General features: G+C 43.8%; 3 protein-coding genes across 9 annotated transcripts; 2 read left to right on the plus strand and 1 right to left on the minus strand.

Annotated features, from left to right (window-relative positions):
• usp11 (ubiquitin specific peptidase 11) lies at nt 1-11,290 on the plus strand. 6 transcript variants are annotated; one of them, XM_062459831.1, is made up of 21 exons: nt 1-215; nt 1,603-1,712; nt 1,917-2,047; nt 2,175-2,313; nt 3,650-3,795; nt 3,986-4,047; nt 4,390-4,489; nt 4,859-5,032; nt 5,182-5,340; nt 5,548-5,772; nt 5,876-5,959; nt 6,072-6,166; nt 6,272-6,478; nt 6,599-6,723; nt 6,938-7,612; nt 7,724-7,800; nt 8,160-8,272; nt 8,751-8,900; nt 9,084-9,199; nt 9,294-9,382; nt 9,623-11,290. In XM_062459831.1, the coding sequence occupies exons 1-21, from the start codon at nt 106-108 to the stop codon at nt 9,797-9,799; spliced, it is 3,264 nt and encodes a 1,087-aa protein (XP_062315815.1). In that variant the 5' UTR covers nt 1-105; the 3' UTR covers nt 9,800-11,290. The 6 variants fall into 6 exon arrangements, with proteins under 6 accessions (XP_062315815.1, XP_062315817.1, XP_062315816.1 ...); XM_062459833.1 differs by having other exon boundaries at nt 7,724-7,794; XM_062459832.1 differs by having other exon boundaries at nt 6,941-7,612.
• A 1,243-nt stretch (nt 11,291-12,533) lies between these two features.
• Nucleotides 12,534-16,891, minus strand: zgc:86609 (ER membrane protein complex subunit 3-like). Of its 2 annotated transcripts, none has more exons than XM_062459840.1 (9): nt 16,760-16,891; nt 16,022-16,215; nt 15,649-15,706; nt 15,466-15,559; nt 15,140-15,244; nt 14,924-15,005; nt 13,909-13,988; nt 13,744-13,826; nt 12,534-13,539 (listed from the first exon to the last, which is right to left on the minus strand). In XM_062459840.1, exons 2-9 carry the CDS (start codon nt 16,174-16,176, stop codon nt 13,411-13,413), a joined length of 786 nt encoding a protein of 261 aa, XP_062315824.1. In that variant the 5' UTR covers nt 16,177-16,215; nt 16,760-16,891; the 3' UTR covers nt 12,534-13,410. The 2 variants fall into 2 exon arrangements, with proteins under 2 accessions (XP_062315824.1, XP_062315825.1); XM_062459841.1 differs by lacking the exon at nt 16,760-16,891 and adding an exon at nt 16,355-16,685.
• Nucleotides 16,877-19,176, plus strand: uxt (ubiquitously-expressed, prefoldin-like chaperone). Its single transcript, XM_062459842.1, has 6 exons — nt 16,877-17,139; nt 17,289-17,370; nt 17,507-17,574; nt 17,726-17,833; nt 18,367-18,430; nt 18,714-19,176. The coding sequence occupies exons 1-6, from the start codon at nt 17,045-17,047 to the stop codon at nt 18,774-18,776; spliced, it is 480 nt and encodes a 159-aa protein (XP_062315826.1). The 5' UTR covers nt 16,877-17,044; the 3' UTR covers nt 18,777-19,176.
• The last annotated feature ends 10 nt before the right edge of the window (nt 19,177-19,186 follow it).

Consider the following 19,186-nt stretch of genomic DNA (forward strand, 5'->3'; position numbering starts at 1 on the left):
TCCTACTTCCTGAACCATCTCACTGTCCGGTTTCTTTATCGCAGAATCTATGCTGCGGTTGTCTTCAGTGTTTCTATCGCATAATTCTGATATTTATGAGTTACCATGACCACCACAACACCAGCCGTGGTCACGGAACCTCCTGGATTAGAAACCCAACGCAAAGAAATCGAGTCTCTTCTTCAGGAACATGAACTGCGCTCCGGGGACAGTTGGTGAGACTTACCGCCCTGAACTGACACCCACACACACTGACCCACGGCACAGACATCAAAATGACAGCTCATTGATATGAGGTGTTTTGTTAACTTTTACTTCTTAAACATCTTTGTATTTATGCAATTTAATGACAGTTATTGATACACCGTTCAATGTTCAGTGAAAACGGCGTGCAGAAGCCAGCTAACTAACTGTGTTGTTTTTAGCTCGATAGCTAGCCTAACGTTAGCAAAGTAGCTAGCAGCCTTGCGCTAGCTAGCTAGCTACGGTATGACTTTCGATCTCAATTTAGCTTGTATCGTCACTGAACCAGCCAGCTGGCTGGACTAACAGTAGCTACAGTACCCACGTTGTGCCCAGGAAGGTGCCTTACTTTCTTTACCCACCTCGATAATTATGTAGCCAGTATGTCCTTATCTTGTGGTGGCAGTCATTTGAGGAGTGTTTACTCATTACCTGTGGATTGGTAGCTGGTTAGACGACTGTACATTACTACGGCTAAGGGCCGTTAGCATCTAGCCTGTATGCTAACCACATAGGCAAGCTATGCTAAATAGCTTGCTTGCTAACGTCATGAGAAGATTGTGTCAGTGTTTTGGCAGCACATACCTTTGATTTCTAATTAACGATATTATTTTTCCAAAGAGTCTCTTGTGAGGTTTTCTAGCTACCCCCTAGCTTTAGAAAAGCATAACATAGCTACTGCTAACTTAGCTAAGTAGCAAAACAAGTATGACCTATCTGAAACGTTTTTTCGATTTCTCATCAGTTTCGTTTTTGTGTTGGCAGGAACGGGTTCTTATAATTAACGTCATGAGAAAATTGTCAGTGTTTTGTCAGCACATACCTTTTATTTCTAATTAAACGATATTAGTTTGCCAAAGAGTCTCTTGTGAGGTTTTCTAGCTACCCCCTAGCTTTAGAAAAGCATAACATAGCTACTGCTAACTTAGCTAAGTAGCAAATTAAGTATGACCTATCTGAAACATGATCTTTCGATTTCTCATCACAGTTTTGTTTTTGTGTTGGCAGGAACGGGTTCTTATAATTAGCTTGTGCTTATCATCACCACATAAATACATCTCAGTGACTGATATGTTATTCAGGCAGGCGTTATTGTGGATGCGTTTTCAAACAGTCATCAAACGAAGGTTTAGGAAACACTCACATTTGCTGTTAAGTGTGAAGAGACTATCAACTGATCAGAATAAAATGCCTTAATCTAATGTGGCCATGATAACATTGCTTTTCAGACTTTATGATATGTATCGTGTAGCTAGCTAAACCCTTAGGGAATGCCAGCTATGACTGTTGACAGGGTGGCATTATACACCCTACGTTAGTTTATTGTGGTGTCTGACTGGATTCCATGGTCTGACTCAGGTACCTGGTGGAGACGCGCTGGTATGAGCAGTGGAAGGAGTATGTGGAGACTGGAGACCAGAACTCCTCCTCCTTCCCTGGACAGATTGATAACACAGAGCTATTTGAGGGTGAGTATCACCCCACCACACACACACAAACACATACACACACACACACACAGTCTGTACTTTGAGATTTAGATATTCCAAAGAAAAAAAAATTGCTAAAATGTACATTTAACAAAGTGGATATCTAGACATACACCCTCACCAAAGTGACCAACCTCAGCAGATGGGTACGTAACATTGTGTTTGTTCTGCTGGTTCTCTCAGATCAGGACTCGTACCACCTGAAGGAACGTCTGGTGGAGAACGAGGACTTTGTATTGGTCCCTGCTGAGGCCTGGCACAAGCTGCTGACCTGGTACGGCCTCGTGGACGAGCAGCCTCCTCTGGAACGCAAGGTAAAACTCCAGCTTGCTGCCGACCCTAACCGGAAGTCAGTTGCTTGTGTCTTCTTCTCTGTCCTCGTAGTAAATACTGTTTGGCTGTTTGGAACAACCGATGGGTACGAGAGTGTGTTTCCTGTAGATTCGTATGTATGTGTTCCAGGTTGTAGATCTTCCCAGCACTCTGAAGGTGGAGGTGTACCCTGTCGAGATCTTCCTGTGTCTCCATAGCAACATGGAGAATGTCATCTCGGCACAGTTCAGCCGTGCAGACCACATACGTATGTATCTTCGGTTCACCCGCACGTGTGTTTCAGTTTGTATTTGGAGGTCATTTCAAAGTATGGTTTGTGGTGTTGAGTCAAATGGTGAGTGCTTTACGCTGCGTTCACACTGCAGCGTTTTTTAACGCTCTGCATCGCTTTCCTTCCCACAGTACACCACGCTCGGGGGCGTGTTAGACAAGTTAATACAGAGTTGTAGTTCTCTAAGGTCACTGTTGTAGTCATGGCCAAGCGTGCAGATTTGGGTTCATGCACTCACAATATCGATCAAAATACCACTTTTACACAACATTTATGTAAGTGCAAGATTTTACTAGTGCAAGATTACAGTAGAATACATGTTACGCCACAGTCACGTAATGTGACGAGACTGAATTTAAAAGTAGGCTATAAAAACACACTATGAACAATGACGACATCGGCAACCATGCACCATGCATTATTAGTTTAATGTAATCTTTAAATTCAGGCTCGTCACATTAGTAACTTTGTTCTGAACAGAACTGGGTGTGCAGACACATACGAAAAGTTTCTCCTCCATCTTGAAATTGTGAAACCTAGAAATGTTTATCATGACCAACGGTTGCTACTGTAGCCGATGTGTATCGGTGAAACTCACTCCTCAGGTATGTAACAGGCCACCCGCATCAACGAATAGCTAGCTTTTCGTTGGCGTAGTTGGTAGTGGTGGCGCTTGGGAAGACAGAGGTGGTAAGTTCGAACCCAGTGCGGGACGATTTGCCCGATACCTCTGACGGAGCTTGCAAGACCACGTCTGTTACACTGGTGCCGTGACCCGGATCGCTAGGTTAGCATCAGCTAACCGGCCGGAGTGAGTTTGAGGGGTGAATGTAGCCGATGTGTATCGGTGAAACTCACTCCTCAGGTATGTAACAGGCCACCCGCATCAACGAATAGCTAGCTTTTCGTTGGCGTAGTTGGTAGTGGTGGCGCTTGGGAAGCCAGAGGTGGTAAGTTCGAACCCAGTGCGGGACGATTTGCCCGATACCTCTGACGGAGCTTGCAAGACCACGTCTGTTACACTACGTTACAAGAAACAAGAAACCAATCCGATTGGCCAACGCTAGCGTTTTCACGCTCCTCATTTACATAAAGTTGAGAAAATCCAACTTGCAACGCTCCGCTCCGCTCACCTTCCCACAATGCCCTACGCGAGCGTCAACGCCTGGTTTCATTGAAAATGAATTGGAAGCCGACGCCCCGCGCCGCCTGCTCCGCTCCGCTGCAGTGTGAACGCAGCGTTAGACCTAGATAAAGAGTTTTCATAAAGTCCTTACCACGATGCATTTGGACGTATGTGTTTTCTCTGCAGACACCATCCAGAAGAAGATGCAACATCAGTTTGAGGTAGCAGAGGGGGCGGAGACCCGGTTGTGGATGAAGAGTTCTGACACCAGCTGTGAGAGGCTCAGGAATGTGCATGTGAGCGTGCTGGACTCCTGCCTCAGCTCTAACATGGTAGGCCTGTCGCACGCACACACACTCTTTCACTGTCACACCACAGCTGTCAGAAGCAGATAAACTCACACTACCCCCCCCCCCCCCTTCCTCTACTCTAGGGATGCAGTGATAAGTGCTTTAAGGTTTTGTATGTGTCTGAACATGCTTCTTTTTTTTCTTGTTGAAACCTGCTGTGCTTGCTTCACAGACGGTGATAATGGAGATGAGGAATGCGGATGGGACCTGGCCTAGTTCCAGACCACAGATCATGTAAGGGCCAGTTATTCCTACCTGCTCTCTCCCTTACATCCAGTCCATGCTCAAAGCGTGGAGGGAGTGTTAAAATAGCTCCCAGTCTTGAACGAGAATGTCTTGACTAGCAGCATCACAGCACCTGCCATCACCAAAAGAAACCATTCACAATGTTACTCCTCCACCCATGAATTGTAAGGTTCTCTCCCCAGGCTTGATGTCTGAACTCTTTTATGGACATCCTGCACACGACTTGCTTTGGATTATTCTAATGTGGAATGGTTGTGAAGAACTAACCCTGTTTTATCTTCCGTCATCTTTTTGTTCAATTCTTGTTTGTACTTGTGTGCGTCTTCTCAGGAGGAACTCTGTGGAGGAGCAGGATTCCTACCGTGGCCAGCCGGGGGTGTGTGGTCTCACCAACCTTGGAAACACCTGCTTCATGAACTCTGCCCTGCAGGTCGGTCTGTGCTATTACACCTAGGACTTCTAACCACATAATTACTGTACACTCTGTCTATAACACACAGGCATTTGCGTTGACTTCTAATTGAACATAGAAACAAATAAGGCCCACCATAAGGATGGTTCATCATGTACTGTGCCATACAGCAATGCCAACAAGTTTGTGTTAATTGTTAAAGAGAAAATACTGAATGATGAATTAAAAAGTTTGTTGAAATTGACAAGACATTTAGTCAACTTGATAGTAATTCCAAATCCAAGTGTGTCAAAATGAACACTTGACACACGCTAAATCTCCTAGAGAAGATGATAATTAACACCTTTCCATGCATGCATGTGTATGTTTGTTCATTTGTGTGTGCAGTGCCTGAGCAACACTCCTCCTCTGACGGAGTACTTCCTGCTGAGCTCCTACCTGGAGGAGCTGAACTTCACCAACCCTCTCGGAATGAAGGGGGAGATAGCGGAGGCCTACGCTGACGTCATCAAGCAGATGTGGTCTGGCCGACACTACTCTGTGGTGCCGCGCATCTTCAAGGTCAGAGGGAGACAGATGCGACAGTTTCATATCCGCTGGGTTTGTCCCTGTAATGCCAAATATTCATGTGTGTGCCTGTGTGTGCCTGTGTGTGCCTGTGTGTGCCTGTGTGTGCCTGTGTGTGCGTGTGTGTGTGTGTGTGTGTGCAGACCAAAGTAGGCCACTTTGCGTCCCAGTTCCTTGGCTACCAGCAGCATGACTCTCAGGAGCTGCTCTCCTTCCTGTTGGACGGCCTGCACGAGGACCTGAACCGCGTCAAAAACAAGGAGTACATCGAGCTGAGGGATGCAGACGGAAGGCCAGACCAGGTGGGCCTGTTTGTCAACACACATCTGTATGACCGCCTGCCTGACTAGAATGCAGGGGAGGCACCTTTGTTTCCAGTTGATTTATTTTTAAGTAAATCAATGAGCTAAATTTAAATGAGCTCACGCTTTTATCTTCTCAAAGCAGTTTAGACCAGGGAAAAAGGTTTTTTTTCAAAGATATACCTCTGACCATTCCTGCTGCTCCAGGAAGTAGCAGAGGAGGCGTGGCGGAACCACCGGCGACGGAACGACTCTGTGATCGTGGACACGTTCCACGGCCTGTTCAAGTCCACGCTGGTGTGCCCCGAATGCCACAAGGTGTCTGTGACCTTCGACCCCTTCTGCTACCTGAGTGTGCCACTGCCCGTCAGCAAGGATAGGGTCATGGAGGTCTTCTTTGTCTCTTTGGACCCAGAGGCCAAGCCTGTCCAGGTAGCATGATCCAGCACCACACACTGATCATCACGAGCCTTAGAGACCCGGCTGGTTATCCAAATGACTGGACTGGTTGTAATGTGTGTGTGTGTCTCCCCAGCATCGCCTCGTGGTGCCCAAGGCTGGTAAGGTGTCAGACCTGTGTTCCACCCTCTCCCAGATGACCAATGTCCCGGCCAATCACGTGAGTTCCGGCCCTGGCAAGCATTGAAGAATGAAACAATCCAACCGCATACAGTCCTAGTGTATCTAACACGTAGCACCCCTATCTCTATCTCTGTGTGTGTGTGTTCTAGATGGTGGTAGCAGACGTGTTTAACCACCGCTTCTATAAGATCTACCACGCTGACGAATCTCTCAGCTGCATCCTGGACCGAGACGACATCTTTGTGTACGGCAGCCTTCTGTTTACTAGGAGACAGATGGAGAGGAGATGGTGTCTGTAACGAGCGTTTGTGTGTGTGTGTAACAAGCATGTGTGTGTGTGTTGTTTCAGGTATGAGTTGAACAGCGGCTCGGTGGAAGAAGATGGTGATGAGGTGGTCCTGGCCCTCTACCTGCGAGAGAGATCCCATTACCGGGACTACGGCTCAGGCAGCAGCAGCTACGGCACCTGCCTGTTCGGCCACCCCCTCCTCTTGGCAGTGCCGCGCAGCCAGTGCACCCGCGACGCCCTCTACCTCCTCTTCCTGCAGAGGCTGGCGTGAGTCGGCTTCACTACACTAACACAAGACTGTGTCACTGCTGCAGTCAGTGCTATACGAAACTATGTGAACCCATGTAACCCTGTACGTAACCCTGATGCCTGCCGGTGTTTCTGTAGACGCTACGTGCGCCCCCCCGACCCCTCGGAGGAGGTGGAGGAAGAGGATGAGGAGGGTGGAGAGGAGGAAGATGAGGAAGAGGAGGAGGAGGAATACAAGACCCAGACCAACGGCGTGAGCGACGGTATTTGATCCAATATCTATTTTTATTGTCAAATCTGTAGTCCTGTTGCTTGTCAGTCAGTGAAGGGTTCTAGAAATGTTCCTTATGACCTACTGCCTGTATTGTTCCTTACAAACATGGTGATTGTCTCGAGTGTGAGTAGTGTTGACCCTGTTCAATACCATTCCACCTAACAGTGTAAGGTCTGACATAAGTTCCGTCTCTCTGTTCCCAGAAGACGGTGAGGAGGAGTCTGAGGCAGCAGGCCCCTCCCAGAGAGACCCATGCTGTGATGGTGGACAGGGCGACATCCCAGCAGACAGCTCCACAACAAACCAGCCCCGCCCTGTCCCCATCCCTCCTCAGCTTGACCACGCCCATACAGAGCCAGCCACTAGCGGGGCCGGGGCAGAAGACAACCACCCTGCCCCCTGCAGCGGCTCTACCAATGCTAATGCTAACATCACCGCTAATGCTAGCTTCAATGCTGTCGCTAAAGCCTGTGGAAATGGCAGTGATGACGCCAATGCCACTGCAAATGAAAATTCCAATGTCTATTCTGCAGACAATGTTAATGGTAGTGTCTACAACAGCACCACTACTAATGCCAACTTTAATGCTAGCGCTACAACCTTGAATAATAGCAGTTTGGGCGCTTGTGGTATTGCTAACGCGGGTGCTGCAGCACTAGTAGACGGCCTCCAGGGGGCATCCCAGCAGCCCACTGAGACTTCAGATGTTGAGGAGGCAGAAGAGAAGGAGGCGTGTCCTGTCGGGTCTAATCAGAGGCAAAAGAGGAAGACCTGCCAATCCAAACGCAGGAAGCCGCTCTTCTCCATCCAGGCGGTGAACTCCAATGGCACCACGGAGAGAGGGATGGGAGAGGGGGGCACAGCCTTCTCTTTTAGCTGTAAGAGTGAACACACATTTGCGTGCACACACACACACACACATACACACACTGTAGGCAGAGTGATCTGTTATATATGGACTGAAACGCCTGTATGTCTCTTGTCCTCAGCCCAACCATATGTGGCTATTGACTGGGACCCGGACATGAAGAAGAAGTTTTACAACGAGAATGAGGCAGAGGTGAATGTCTGTAGCTTACACTCTCGCTATGTCTTTAACCCTTGTGTTATCTTCGGGTCATTCTGACCCATCAGTCATTGTGACCCACCGTCGTATTGTGACAAATTTACCTCATACAAAAACAAAGTGAAGCATTTTCTTTTAACTGTCGGGCTGTCTCAGACCCCCCACATTGGAATGGTTAAAAGAAAATAATTTGTATTTGTTTTTGTATTGGGTAAAATTGGGTAAACACAACGATGGTTCGTTATGAACCTTTGGGTCATGTGACCCGAAGGCAGCACGAGGGTTAAACATGAAGGATGACACTCCACATGTCGGAGTGTGAAGTAACGTATTGGACTGACTTCCTCCCGTTCCTCCAGAAATATGTGAAGCACAGCAGTATGGAGGTGTCCCAGCAGCAGACCAGGGTGCAGCTGCAGGAGTGCATCGCGCTCTTCACCACCGTGGAGACCCTGGAGGAGGAGAACCCATGGTGTGGATGCCTCACACGCACACACACACCTTGAGCACCTTAGTCCCCCATCTAATCTTTGTTAACTCTTTTACTACTTTTTTACGACTTTGTTTATTGTGATTGTAACTGTACTCTCCATCCATTACCTGGACTTACATTTCCTTCAGGATCAACAAAGAGAATTTACTTTAACCCTCGTGCTGCCTTCGGGTCACATGACCCAAAGGTTCATAACGAACCATTGTTGTGTTTACCCAATTTTACCCAATACAAAAACAAATAAAAATAATTTTCTTTTAACCATTCCAATGTGGGGGGTCTGAGACAGCCCGACAGCTAAAAGAAAATGCTTCACTTTGTTTTCGTATGAGGTAAATTTGTCGCAATACGACGGTGGGTCACAATGACTGATGGGTCAGAATGACCCGAAGATAACACAAGGGTTAATTAGCATGAGAATGCTCGTGTGTTCAAACCGTGTGGGTGTGCACTGCAGGTACTGCCCCCAGTGTAAGAAGCACCAGCTGGCCACTAAGAAGCTGGATCTGTGGTCGCTACCGGAGGTTCTCATCATCCACCTCAAGCGCTTCTCCTACACCAAGTACTCCCGAGAGAAGCTGGACATCATAGTAGACTTCCCCCTCAGGTGTGGCCCTGCTTCTACTGGTGCTAGATCCAGGGGGGCTTGTTTTTTGCGCTGGCATCATCTGTGCATATGCAAAAATAAATAATAACGATTAGTGGAATTTTGGTTTGTTAGTTGATCAGTCATCCCATTGTCATGTAATGATACTGATTATTAATTGGTGGCAATTGTTGTGTGCTACAGACACCTGGACTTCTCTGGCAGTCTGCTGAGGAAGAGCCTGAGCCATGGGGAGCCTCCCAGTTGCTACGACCTCATTGCTGTGTCCAATCACTATGGAGGACTCAGAGATGGACATTGTAAGATTGATATTAATAGATTGGTCATAGCAACCGCTTCAAGTTAAACTATCAGTAAAGAGAATAGTAAAGGCTGACCTCCACCTTTCTCCAGACACCAGCTATGCTAAGAACAAGGACAATGGACAGTGGTACTACTTTGACGACAGCAAGGTGACCTACGCCCGGGAGGAACAGATAGTGGTAAGTCTCTTATTCATAGTGTCATAATTACTGTATACATGCCATCTAGCAGGCTCATTGGCACAAAGCAACTGGCAGTCAGCAAGTATCTACTAGGCAGGCACGCACAGTCTGGGTGCAAGCTGATACTGTACAACACAAGATCAGATGTAGAGGCTGCATGGCTGTTGAGAGGGAGGCAAAAATGACATCCGATGACATCATCCGAAGCTGTCTAACACTGCTCTGTCTCCCTACCAGACCAACGCTGCCTACCTCCTGTTCTACCAGCGACAGGACAAGATACGCCAACCCACCCTCCCCGCACCTACCGACGATGGCGCCGCCTCCCCCACCCAGGCTGCTAATGATGTCACTTCCTCTAAGCATGACAGCACGGACGGAGCCACGCCCTGTGTCACTATGGAAACTGACTGAAGCTGATTATTTTGGGGGGCAGAGGTTATCCGATTTTTTTCCTTCCGTTCTTCAAGTTGCTGGGTCTTTTCGGTTTTTATATAGATTTTTTGTTTTCGTTTCGCTTTTTTTATTCCAAAAACACTTGAAGCCCTCTGCCTCTGCTTCTGAGAACCAAGAGAGAGAGAGGCTTAGTAGATAGATGGGGAAGAGATAAAGTGCGAGAGAGAGGGAAGAGAGAGAGAGGCTTAGTAGATAGATGGGGAAGAGAGAGAGGCAGGGGCGAGTATCTCAGGCTGAGGAGGAAGCGAGAGAGGGACGATGTTCATGCTTCTGTTTCTCAACACATAAATGCTGATTGAGTGAATTTGCGTACTGTTGTGACAGAACCTGGTGTCGGTTGCTTGACTAACAATTTCAGAACAGCCTGTTAGTCAAGGCAGATGGTAAATTCCAGTCATGTGAAGACATACTATACTGTATAAGGCTATTAGTGCTAAGACCAGTCAGACAGGGGCCACATTTAGATATGTCTGTACCTGTCACTTTCAACCTTTCTTCTTCCATTACTTAGAGAAATGACTGATCTGACATGACTGGGTTGGTGACAGCTGTGAAGCATGTTTCCACACCCCCAGACATTATTGATCAGAGACTTACCTAAAGGATGGAAATAAGGAAGTAAGGCAGCATTTTTAGATCCTTCAAAGGGGCCCTAGTTCGGCTGGATCAGGACTTCTACAGGTCCCTGTGTGTCTAGAATGCTAGAATCAACATGACATTTTACCCCTGATTTCACGTACCAGGTCCTGAAGTGTTAGTAGATTGTAATAAAGATGTTGGGGTTACTAGACACCGCTGTATAACCTGAACATTCAGTGCTGCAATGTGCTTTAAACAGAAGGTAAAGGAGAGCTCCGGACAATAGTATTGGAGAGGATACAGGATAGTTTGATTGAAGCTTATACAATTATAGCTTTGTTTATCATTTATTTTTCTCTTGATTGATCTGTTTATTTATTTTTTAATTGATTTATCAGAGCCTTTATGAGTTTGACCACTTAGACACGCACACACACATACACACCACTTCATTCTGGAGGTCTTCCATGTATTGTTACTGCTTTTTCACTGTTATAGCAGTTATACTGAGGAAATATTGATTGTTGCAGCATATTAACAGATGCATATTTTTCAGATTCAAATGGAAATTGTATTCTTGTTCTGGGGAGTGGATCAAATACACATTACAATTAAGATACAATTATTTTTCTTTCTTTTACTCTGTGCAATTTCTAAATCCAGAGCTACAGATAAGTGCTTTCTGGGCAGAGCTCTTTGATGATTTTTAAAAAGCCCATCTGTACAGTATTTTTGTATTGTAATAAATGTATTATCTCTGGAGAAGCTGCAGGGGGGCGGGTGATTTCATTTACTTTACTTTGTTAATAATAGATGTAATATTTTATTGTACACATCTTTTGATATTAATAAATGATTATGATGATTATAGGCATGAGATAGATTTTACACTTTTACACAACATTCCTCCTGACTGCATAATCTCAATCTTTGTAATTGTGAACTATCAGGATATACAGAGGATGTTTGGCAGACCAAAATGCCTCTTTCTTCCTCTGCTTACAGTAATTCCTGGTTTAACATGATTTTATAGGTGAAAGTTGCTACTTCCCAACACAGCTGTTTGCAATCCAGTCTTAACAAAGCTGTGATTTCCAAATTAAGGGTTGAAGGAAGGAGACATTGACAAAGTGTTGAACCAGGCCATAAAAGCTGAATTACTCATGAACAGAAGAGTGTGGAATGCTAGACACAGTAGTAAAGTATAGACAATTAAATTTGACTATTGCACTACCATATCTACTTAGGTTTGTACTAGCCTCACTCAAACTGATGACCTGAGGAATGACAATCTTGTACTCTTAATATTACTTACACTGGTACGGAAATATATATACAGGCACAATTTTGTATTACTCTTGAGCTCGCTTTGTATTATCAGTGCACTAGCATGGGTTCTATTGTTCATTGTAGCACCGTGGACCAAAACTATTGCCCAATCTGAAAAGATTTTCTGTCAATTACTATTGAGGCCAGTTAGATTGTTCCATGCCAGCGCTTTGAAATATTCTGTGATACCTTATCTACTGATTGGCTGGTATTTTAATTGGGTATGAGAATTGATTGACAGGTCAATTTATTTATCTTAAATAGTGAATCACTGCTGCTGTCACCAGGGGGGTTCCAGAAAGCAGGGCTGCTAGTTACATTACATTTACATGTAGTCATTTAGCAGACACTCTTATCCAGAGTGACTTACAGTAAGTACAGGGACATTCCCCCCGAGGCAAGTAGGGTGAAGTGCCTTGCCCAAGGACACAACGTCATTTGACATGGCCGGGAATCGAACTGGCAACCTTCAGATTACTAGCCCGATTCCCTAACCGCTCAGCCACCTGACTCCCTAGTTAGTCCACTCCCCACACACATTGATATCTACTGAACAATAAAGCAAGCTATTAAAGGGATAATGGCCTTAGAGATACACTGGATAGACGTTTCACACATGCATCATCTTCCCTCTCTTGTTCAAGGTGGCTTTGACACTTTGTGATGAAAACTGCTGCTTTGCAACTGAACACGTGAAATAAAGAAGTTGAACCATCTTTGTTTTCAATCATCTCTCATTTGTTTGATAATCAAAACAACTTTGCGGAAATCAACAAAACCTCAAGAAGGGACAAATGAGATCCTTTATTTCAAAGTTACCACAGGCAAACAAGATGGTGTAGATAACATGGGTTCTCTTTCCTACAAGATGCTCCCCTGGCACAAAGCTGGACTTGAAAGGCAGTATCTCTTCCAGTTTACAAAGCTGGTCAGTATTTAGGGCAGGACAGTGATAAAAGGTGGGAAAAGTAGTAAGTAGCTGTCCAGAGGAGGAACAGTGGAGAACAAATAGCAGATAGAAGAAGGAAGAGTCTTAAGTATTGTAGCAGGAAATCGAAATGTAATCTAATCAAGGCTGTCCTTAATCAAAACGAACACAAGTAATTCAGACAGTATCAAAGAAGAGACAGTGTTCATTCATCTTACATGTACAATACTTGTGATAATTATACAAGCTGCTTAAGAACAAAGATGTTCAAAGAGGACAGCACATTAATATCCGAAATCAAACAAACCAAACAGACAATCTAAATAAAGAGAGAACTCTAATGTAAAAAGTTCAAGCCACTACCTATGATTTCAGTCAGCATTCGTAGTAAGGCTCAAAACAGCAGAGTAACAAAAGCAGAGACATGCTTCTTCATTCCTCTCATAAGCGCTTAAATCTTGAAAACAAGGCAAAAAACAGGTAGGCAGTAGTGTTTAAATTGTCAAACATTTGAGATAAAAATAACAAATAAACCAGTTGAACTGTATAATACTTTTAAATCATCTTAGGCAAAAAAAGATGGTCCTGGTATCACAACGACCGTTAAGACATTTTTACAACCAGCTCTGTAGTGACCATGAGGATACACTGTATAATAGACAGGGGGTCTAGGGCAGCAGTAGAGTTCAGTGGCATTAGAACTCCCCGTAGATTACCAGTTAGAGACTCAGTATCAGAACATGGTGGATTTCAACTCCTGGCTGAAGAATCCACCAAAGTTGAGATCTCGTGATATCAGCTCTTCCTCCACGTTCTCTAAGGCCCACTTGTGTTCCACAATTTCCAGCGCCTCCCACTCACTCTGAGGGACAATCATAACGTGTGCAGACCATAGAGTTAGAGGACAAGGAAACAGACAGGTAATCAAGGAAAGACTTCATCTTCACCAACTAACCACAAAACCCCTACCCTGATACAACTAACCCCATAAGCAACCTACCCTGATACAACTAACACCATGACCATCTGAACTCATGATCAGATCACGTGAGGTGATGCTTCTCACCTTGAACGCTTTGTTGGGGTCAGGGGGCATCGCCATGGCTGCGCCTGTCATCTGATCCTGCATGATTCTGGATTGGTCAGCAGCTGGAGGGGAAAAAAACAGATTAACATGGAGGAAGAGGAGGAGGAGAGACTAAAGGAAAGAGAGGGTGTTACTGTGACTCACCATTGTCCTGTCCCAGGATGAGGCTGTACATACTCCTCAGGCCAAACACATTGAGGAAATACCAGGACGCTGAGCTTACCCTGTTAACAATCAAAACAACCACAGCTTGCATTAAGGATGTCACATTACCACATTTCTGAACTTATTGTTCAGGGAGTTATACAGGGAGTCAGGTGGCTGAGCGGTTAGGGAAGCGGGCTAGTAATCTGAAGGTTGCCAGTTCGATTCCCGGCCGTGCAAAATGACGTTGTGTCCTTGGGAAAGGCACTTCACCCTACTTGCCTCGGGGAGAACGTCCCTGTACTTACTGTAAGTCACTCTGGATAAGAGCGTCTGCTAAATGACTAAATGTAAATGTATTGTCTATTTCCATTTCAATACAGGGCTGTCACTGCCCTGACGTTCCCCTAATAGAGTGAGCAGAGTTGAGGGAGCAAGTCACCTACAGAGACGCTGAGTTACCTCACACAAATTGCATGCGCACAGTAAGACATTAAACTATTAAACTATGCAATATGCAGAAGGAAACGCATCGTTATTAGACACAGGAGGACGCAAAATATAATATTTCCATAACCACATGAAATTGTTTGTTTGACACTGACTAACACTGATTTACATTTTCTTTAACTTTAATTCTTCAACTTTTTATCCAAGTCAGGATGACAGCCCCAAATGGCTGAATTAGATCCATCTATTATTGAGATTTTTGCAATGAAGTATTTTGTTTGTTATTGGTCTTATTATGACCCATCTTTACTCCCGCTGTTGACCAACACGTGTCATTCTGAAATGTTTTATTTGCCATCAAATTACACCAAAAGTACTGGCTTGTGTGACATCCTTAGTTTACATTACTCATTAACAGAACACCTAATTTGACCTTTCTTCTCACTTTCAAATCCTGTAACATCCATGCTTTGTACTGTGTGTCCCCTATCTGCAGTGTTTGTGTGAACAAGAACGATTACTGTAACTTGTGTGTTGCATGTGATTGCATATTGTGTTGGCGTACCACGAGGCATCCAGAGAAAGCAGCTCTATCCCTCTCTGGAGCATGGGCTTGAACCTCAGGGTCAGGGGAAAAGGAACCTTGGCTTAAGAAAGAAAAAACAAAGTATCATCTTGTGCACCCACACACACATGGCAGCTGTGGTACATGTTGAGCCTGCTCCTGTGTGATGCTTCCGAGAAATCACAGTTTCCACCACTTATGGTCAAGGAAACTTACTGGTGACGAAGCCAGAGAATGCCCAGTTGATCCATCCTCCAATCACAATCATAGGAAGCACGTTGGTTAGATTCCCCTTCATCATGTCTGTCAGCATGCTGGTATCTGAAAGAGAGGATGAGAAGAGAGGATCAGTCAGGACCAAATAGAGGGGGAGGGGAGAGGGTCTGTCAAGACAGAAGACAGAGGACAGAGGAAAACAGGTTGAGAGAGACCATGATCATACAACTCAGGGAAGGTTAGAGAGCAGACGAGAGAGATATACTCATCTCCCGTCTGATGTGAGATACAGGACAAGGTGAAGGTGCTGGGGTCCCACTGCTCACCTGTCATTGGGTTCTTGGGAACAACCTTTCTCTTGACCTTTTTGAAAAAGCCAGTCTCTGCATCATTAAAGTAATGCTTCCTCATGGCAAATGACTGCAGATAGAGGACAGGAGACAGTTACCCTCTGACATGACACACACAGTCGTCCTGACAGTTTGTAATAATACACTGAAGAATCTTACCTGTTTGGGAATGTACTTTCCATTTTCTCTCAGGATTCGGCTGCGCAGAAGCACCTGGCTAAGTAGGTAAGGTTGTATATAAAAATATATATATAAAAATTAAAGTTTATTTTACAATGTCTGCACTTATGTTAAGCCATAAAATGGTGTTTTGTTAAGATTTCAAGTTGGTTTTTGCAAAGCCCATTTGGCAACAGAATACAGTGAAGCTGTAATCATTAACCCTGCTGTAGTGCCTACTAGTCAATAATTTCAAGTCCACACAAGTTGAGGTGAGGGTGATTTGTCTCAAGGAAAAGGCAAACATTTTAATAATGAGTCTATCACCATATCCTGTATTGCAATAACAGAAACACCCACGTGACAAACTCACCTGTCAGAAACTTGCTCCAAATCTACTTTCTTGTCGCTGTGCAGAAGTTGGGTGACGTAGTGCCGTATAATTCCAACAAAGAAAGTGATGAACACTATGGGTAAGACCACCCACATTCGGATACTGGAGTCCAGTAACAACTCTGGGCCAGCCATTCTGCCCTCTCTGGTTTAATATCTGCTACCAGAGAAATTCTGGGAAGTGGAGAGAAGCACACTTGAAAACAATAAACGGCTAACTGCTTGACTATGTCGACAAACGGACAGCTTCGCATATCTCTAGATAAAATCAAATTAAATAAACGGCCCTCGAGTCAAGGCGACAGGTTCATACTTCCTGTGATGTAAATAGCTAGCTATCGACGACGTGAACCAGGGCCGTGTGGTGTGTAGAGTAGTTTGTATGAAGACTACAGACTTACTGTACTTTGGGACAAGTCTGTCTTCCTAACAGCTAAACATTAATGCTTAAGGTGATATCAAGTTTTCTATACTCTACAACTGTGAAATGTATTTGGCAGTTTACAAACAGATAATTGAGATGCTCGTGCAATGGCTGGTTTGCTAGACTATGCTACACGTTTCGAGCCAGAGCTATTTTCGAATAGGCTTGCTCACTACCCTTTAACCTCGGAATTAAATTGCGATTTGACCTCTGGTGCAACGTTTAATAACGTGTCATTTTAACAAAAATATATATATTGTAACAGAAGGCTGTCTAATATAGTAATTTACTTACAAGAAATCGGGATAGATAGCTATATACCTAGTTACGGATATTCAACAATCTCCATTCCGAAAAAGTAAAGGTTATTTAGCGCAGAAGAAGAGGAGGGACCAGGACGACGTTTCCGGTTCCTGTCATAACATTAGACATGTGATAACTGTGCCATCTTTACTGTGAATTCTTACTGTAGCTACAACGATCTGTTTATAGTGTGGCAAGTAGCTCAGTAGCTAGCTTAGTACCTCTGGTAAAAGTAATGCGCTGGATCTAATTAGAAGATATCACTGTTTAAAATTAATGACTCCCACGATGACGACTGGGAAGCCTAGCATTAATGAAAAGGTGTTGCAGTATGAAACCTTTATCAGCGACGTGTTGAAACGAGATTTGGAGTAGGTAGCTGGCCATACAGCGTTGTGTAATGACGGGATTTGGAATAAAAACTAGCAATGTTTCATTACGTCTCTGTTAACGTCTATTAAGCCTGGGTTGTCTGTTTACAAGAACAAGCCACTGACCACTGTTAATTTCATTTTGCCAGGAAGTTGCTGGAGCAGAGAGATGGAGTGTACGAGAAAATGTCCCAATATCTACAGCTGAAAAACACCATTCAAAGCTTGCAGGTAGAAAACTTTAGAAATAAAGATAGTTTTCGAGCATACACGCAGAGATACACACACGGTAACAAACAATATCTCCTTACAACGTTGATTGTGTGTACTTGCCCACACCCTCACAAGCAAATTGTCCCTATTCTAGGAATCAGATACCAAGGAACTGAAAACAGAAGTTGATCTTGGCTGCAATTTCTATGTCCAAGCTCACGTGTAAGTGATAACAAGGATAATAAAGTTGCCTTTACTTATTAGAAGAACACTTATTTAACTAATTTGATTGAAGGAAGTTAATCAATTAACAAAAACGTTATTGTTCTGATTTTAATTTGTCATACACAAATAAGCGGGATTATTATTACAGGGAGGACTCATCCAAGATCTTTGTTGCTGTTGGCTACGGTTTCTTTGTCGAGCTAACACATGCAGAGGCTCTCAAGTTTATTGAGAAGAAGACAAATCAGCTCACTGCGTGAGTAGAAGTGAATGGACAGACTGAATAATTTGTTTGCTGATATTAACCCCTTAATTGATGTATACTACTCAAAGGCACTGCTTTAAATTCTCTACAATACAATGCTTCCTTTCTCCCCTTTTTGAGGTAATGTCAGAAAAATATATATATATAAAAGAAAGAAAAAAGCTTCTTTACACTGCTTTCATAACAGACCAGAAATTTCAAAATGTGTTTAACCTTTTTTTCTTCTTCATATGAGTAAGGATGATAGAATTATGTAGATTGATACAAGTAAAATAAAAAAATAAATAACAAAAAAATGCTTTTTAAAAGGAGATGCAGTCTAATTTGACAGTAATATTCCAGGTATATTTTGTCACCAGTTGTTGGCAAATGACCAGCAGGTGGCATCATTAAAACAAAACACATATTGTCTGGGCTTCATTTTAACCATGTGTTGTATTTTGTCGCATTCAAACAAAACATTATGTTCAAGATGTGCCGCTATTGTATTAAGGTCAATGTATACCCTCAATTTTCTTTTACAGACAAACAGAGGTTTTGACCAAAGATTCAGCTAAAATCAAAGCCAACATCCGCATGGTGTTGGAGGTAAGTACAGTACTTAAGTACATTTACAAGGGGGTGGGCTGGCGGGGCCAAACATAAAAGGAAAGAAGTTGTGGTCGCTCACTGTCTATACTAACATTTTAACAGGAATCTTTATTTATTTATCAATGATTTTACAAAAGTTTAAACAGTTCTTTAAAAACAAAAACGGATCCTTCATTTGTCTGCACTTACTATATGTACTATTTGTTTGTTGGTTTGGATAAAAGCATCTGCCAAATAAATGAAAGTTAATTTAACATCCCTGTGTTTGCCTACCTTTCAGGGTCTCCGGGAACTCCAGGGCTTACCAGACTTGCCTGATGCCAAAAGGAAAGAAGTATTTTAGTGTGGTATTTTAAGTGTTTATTCTGGCGGTCTGGAGGTCTGTCAACTGTTCAGGTCAAGGCCTTTACATTTACACTGTACAAACAGTTTTTCCTTTTCCTAATGTCAGGAACAGAATATCTCGAGTTTTCGTTCTTATTCAGCCCTTGGTGACTGATGCACTCTCATGCACACACCAGAAACAGTTTCCATGGAAACTGGGATGTTAAGTTGCGGCTGCAACGTAAATGCATTCTGAAATAGATGTCTTGTCGGTACACACTACTTCCAGAGTGGACATGTGCTTGAGTAGAGATAAGGGACGGATCAAACTACATTTTGAAACTTATTACAACATTTGATTTTACTTTTCAGGATTCATTTAGGATTGCCATGTAAATAAAAAGAGATGTTTGCCTATATTTGTATTTC

This window comes from Osmerus eperlanus, chromosome 4 (genome assembly GCF_963692335.1).
Source record: "Osmerus eperlanus chromosome 4, fOsmEpe2.1, whole genome shotgun sequence".
Taxonomy (NCBI): domain Eukaryota; kingdom Metazoa; phylum Chordata; class Actinopteri; order Osmeriformes; family Osmeridae; genus Osmerus; species Osmerus eperlanus.

What these genes read in the sequence shown, in the direction of transcription:
- usp11 (XM_062459831.1), top strand. Translation starts at nt 106, where the DNA reads ATGACCACCACAACACCAGCCGTGGTCACGGAACCTCCTGGATTAGAA. An exon ending in GACCGAGACGACATCTTTGT is followed by an intron (nt 6,167 to 6,271) that starts GTACGGCAGCCT and finishes GTGTTGTTTCAG; the next exon opens with GTATGAGTTGAACAGCGGCT. An exon ending in GACCAACGGCGTGAGCGACG is followed by an intron (nt 6,724 to 6,937) that starts GTATTTGATCCA and finishes CTCTGTTCCCAG; the next exon opens with AAGACGGTGAGGAGGAGTCT.
- zgc:86609 (XM_062459840.1), bottom strand. Translation starts at nt 16,176, where the DNA reads ATGGCTGGCCCAGAGTTGTTACTGGACTCCAGTATCCGAATGTGGGTG. An exon ending in ATTCTCTGGCTTCGTCACCA is followed by an intron (nt 15,006 to 15,139) that starts GTAAGTTTCCTT and finishes TTCTTTCTTAAG; the next exon opens with CCAAGGTTCCTTTTCCCCTG. An exon ending in CTTTCTCTGGATGCCTCGTG is followed by an intron (nt 13,989 to 14,923) that starts GTACGCCAACAC and finishes GATTGTTAACAG; the next exon opens with GGTAAGCTCAGCGTCCTGGT.
- uxt (XM_062459842.1), top strand. Translation starts at nt 17,045, where the DNA reads ATGACTCCCACGATGACGACTGGGAAGCCTAGCATTAATGAAAAGGTG. An exon ending in AAGACAAATCAGCTCACTGC is followed by an intron (nt 17,834 to 18,366) that starts GTGAGTAGAAGT and finishes TTTCTTTTACAG; the next exon opens with ACAAACAGAGGTTTTGACCA. An exon ending in ACATCCGCATGGTGTTGGAG is followed by an intron (nt 18,431 to 18,713) that starts GTAAGTACAGTA and finishes CCTACCTTTCAG; the next exon opens with GGTCTCCGGGAACTCCAGGG.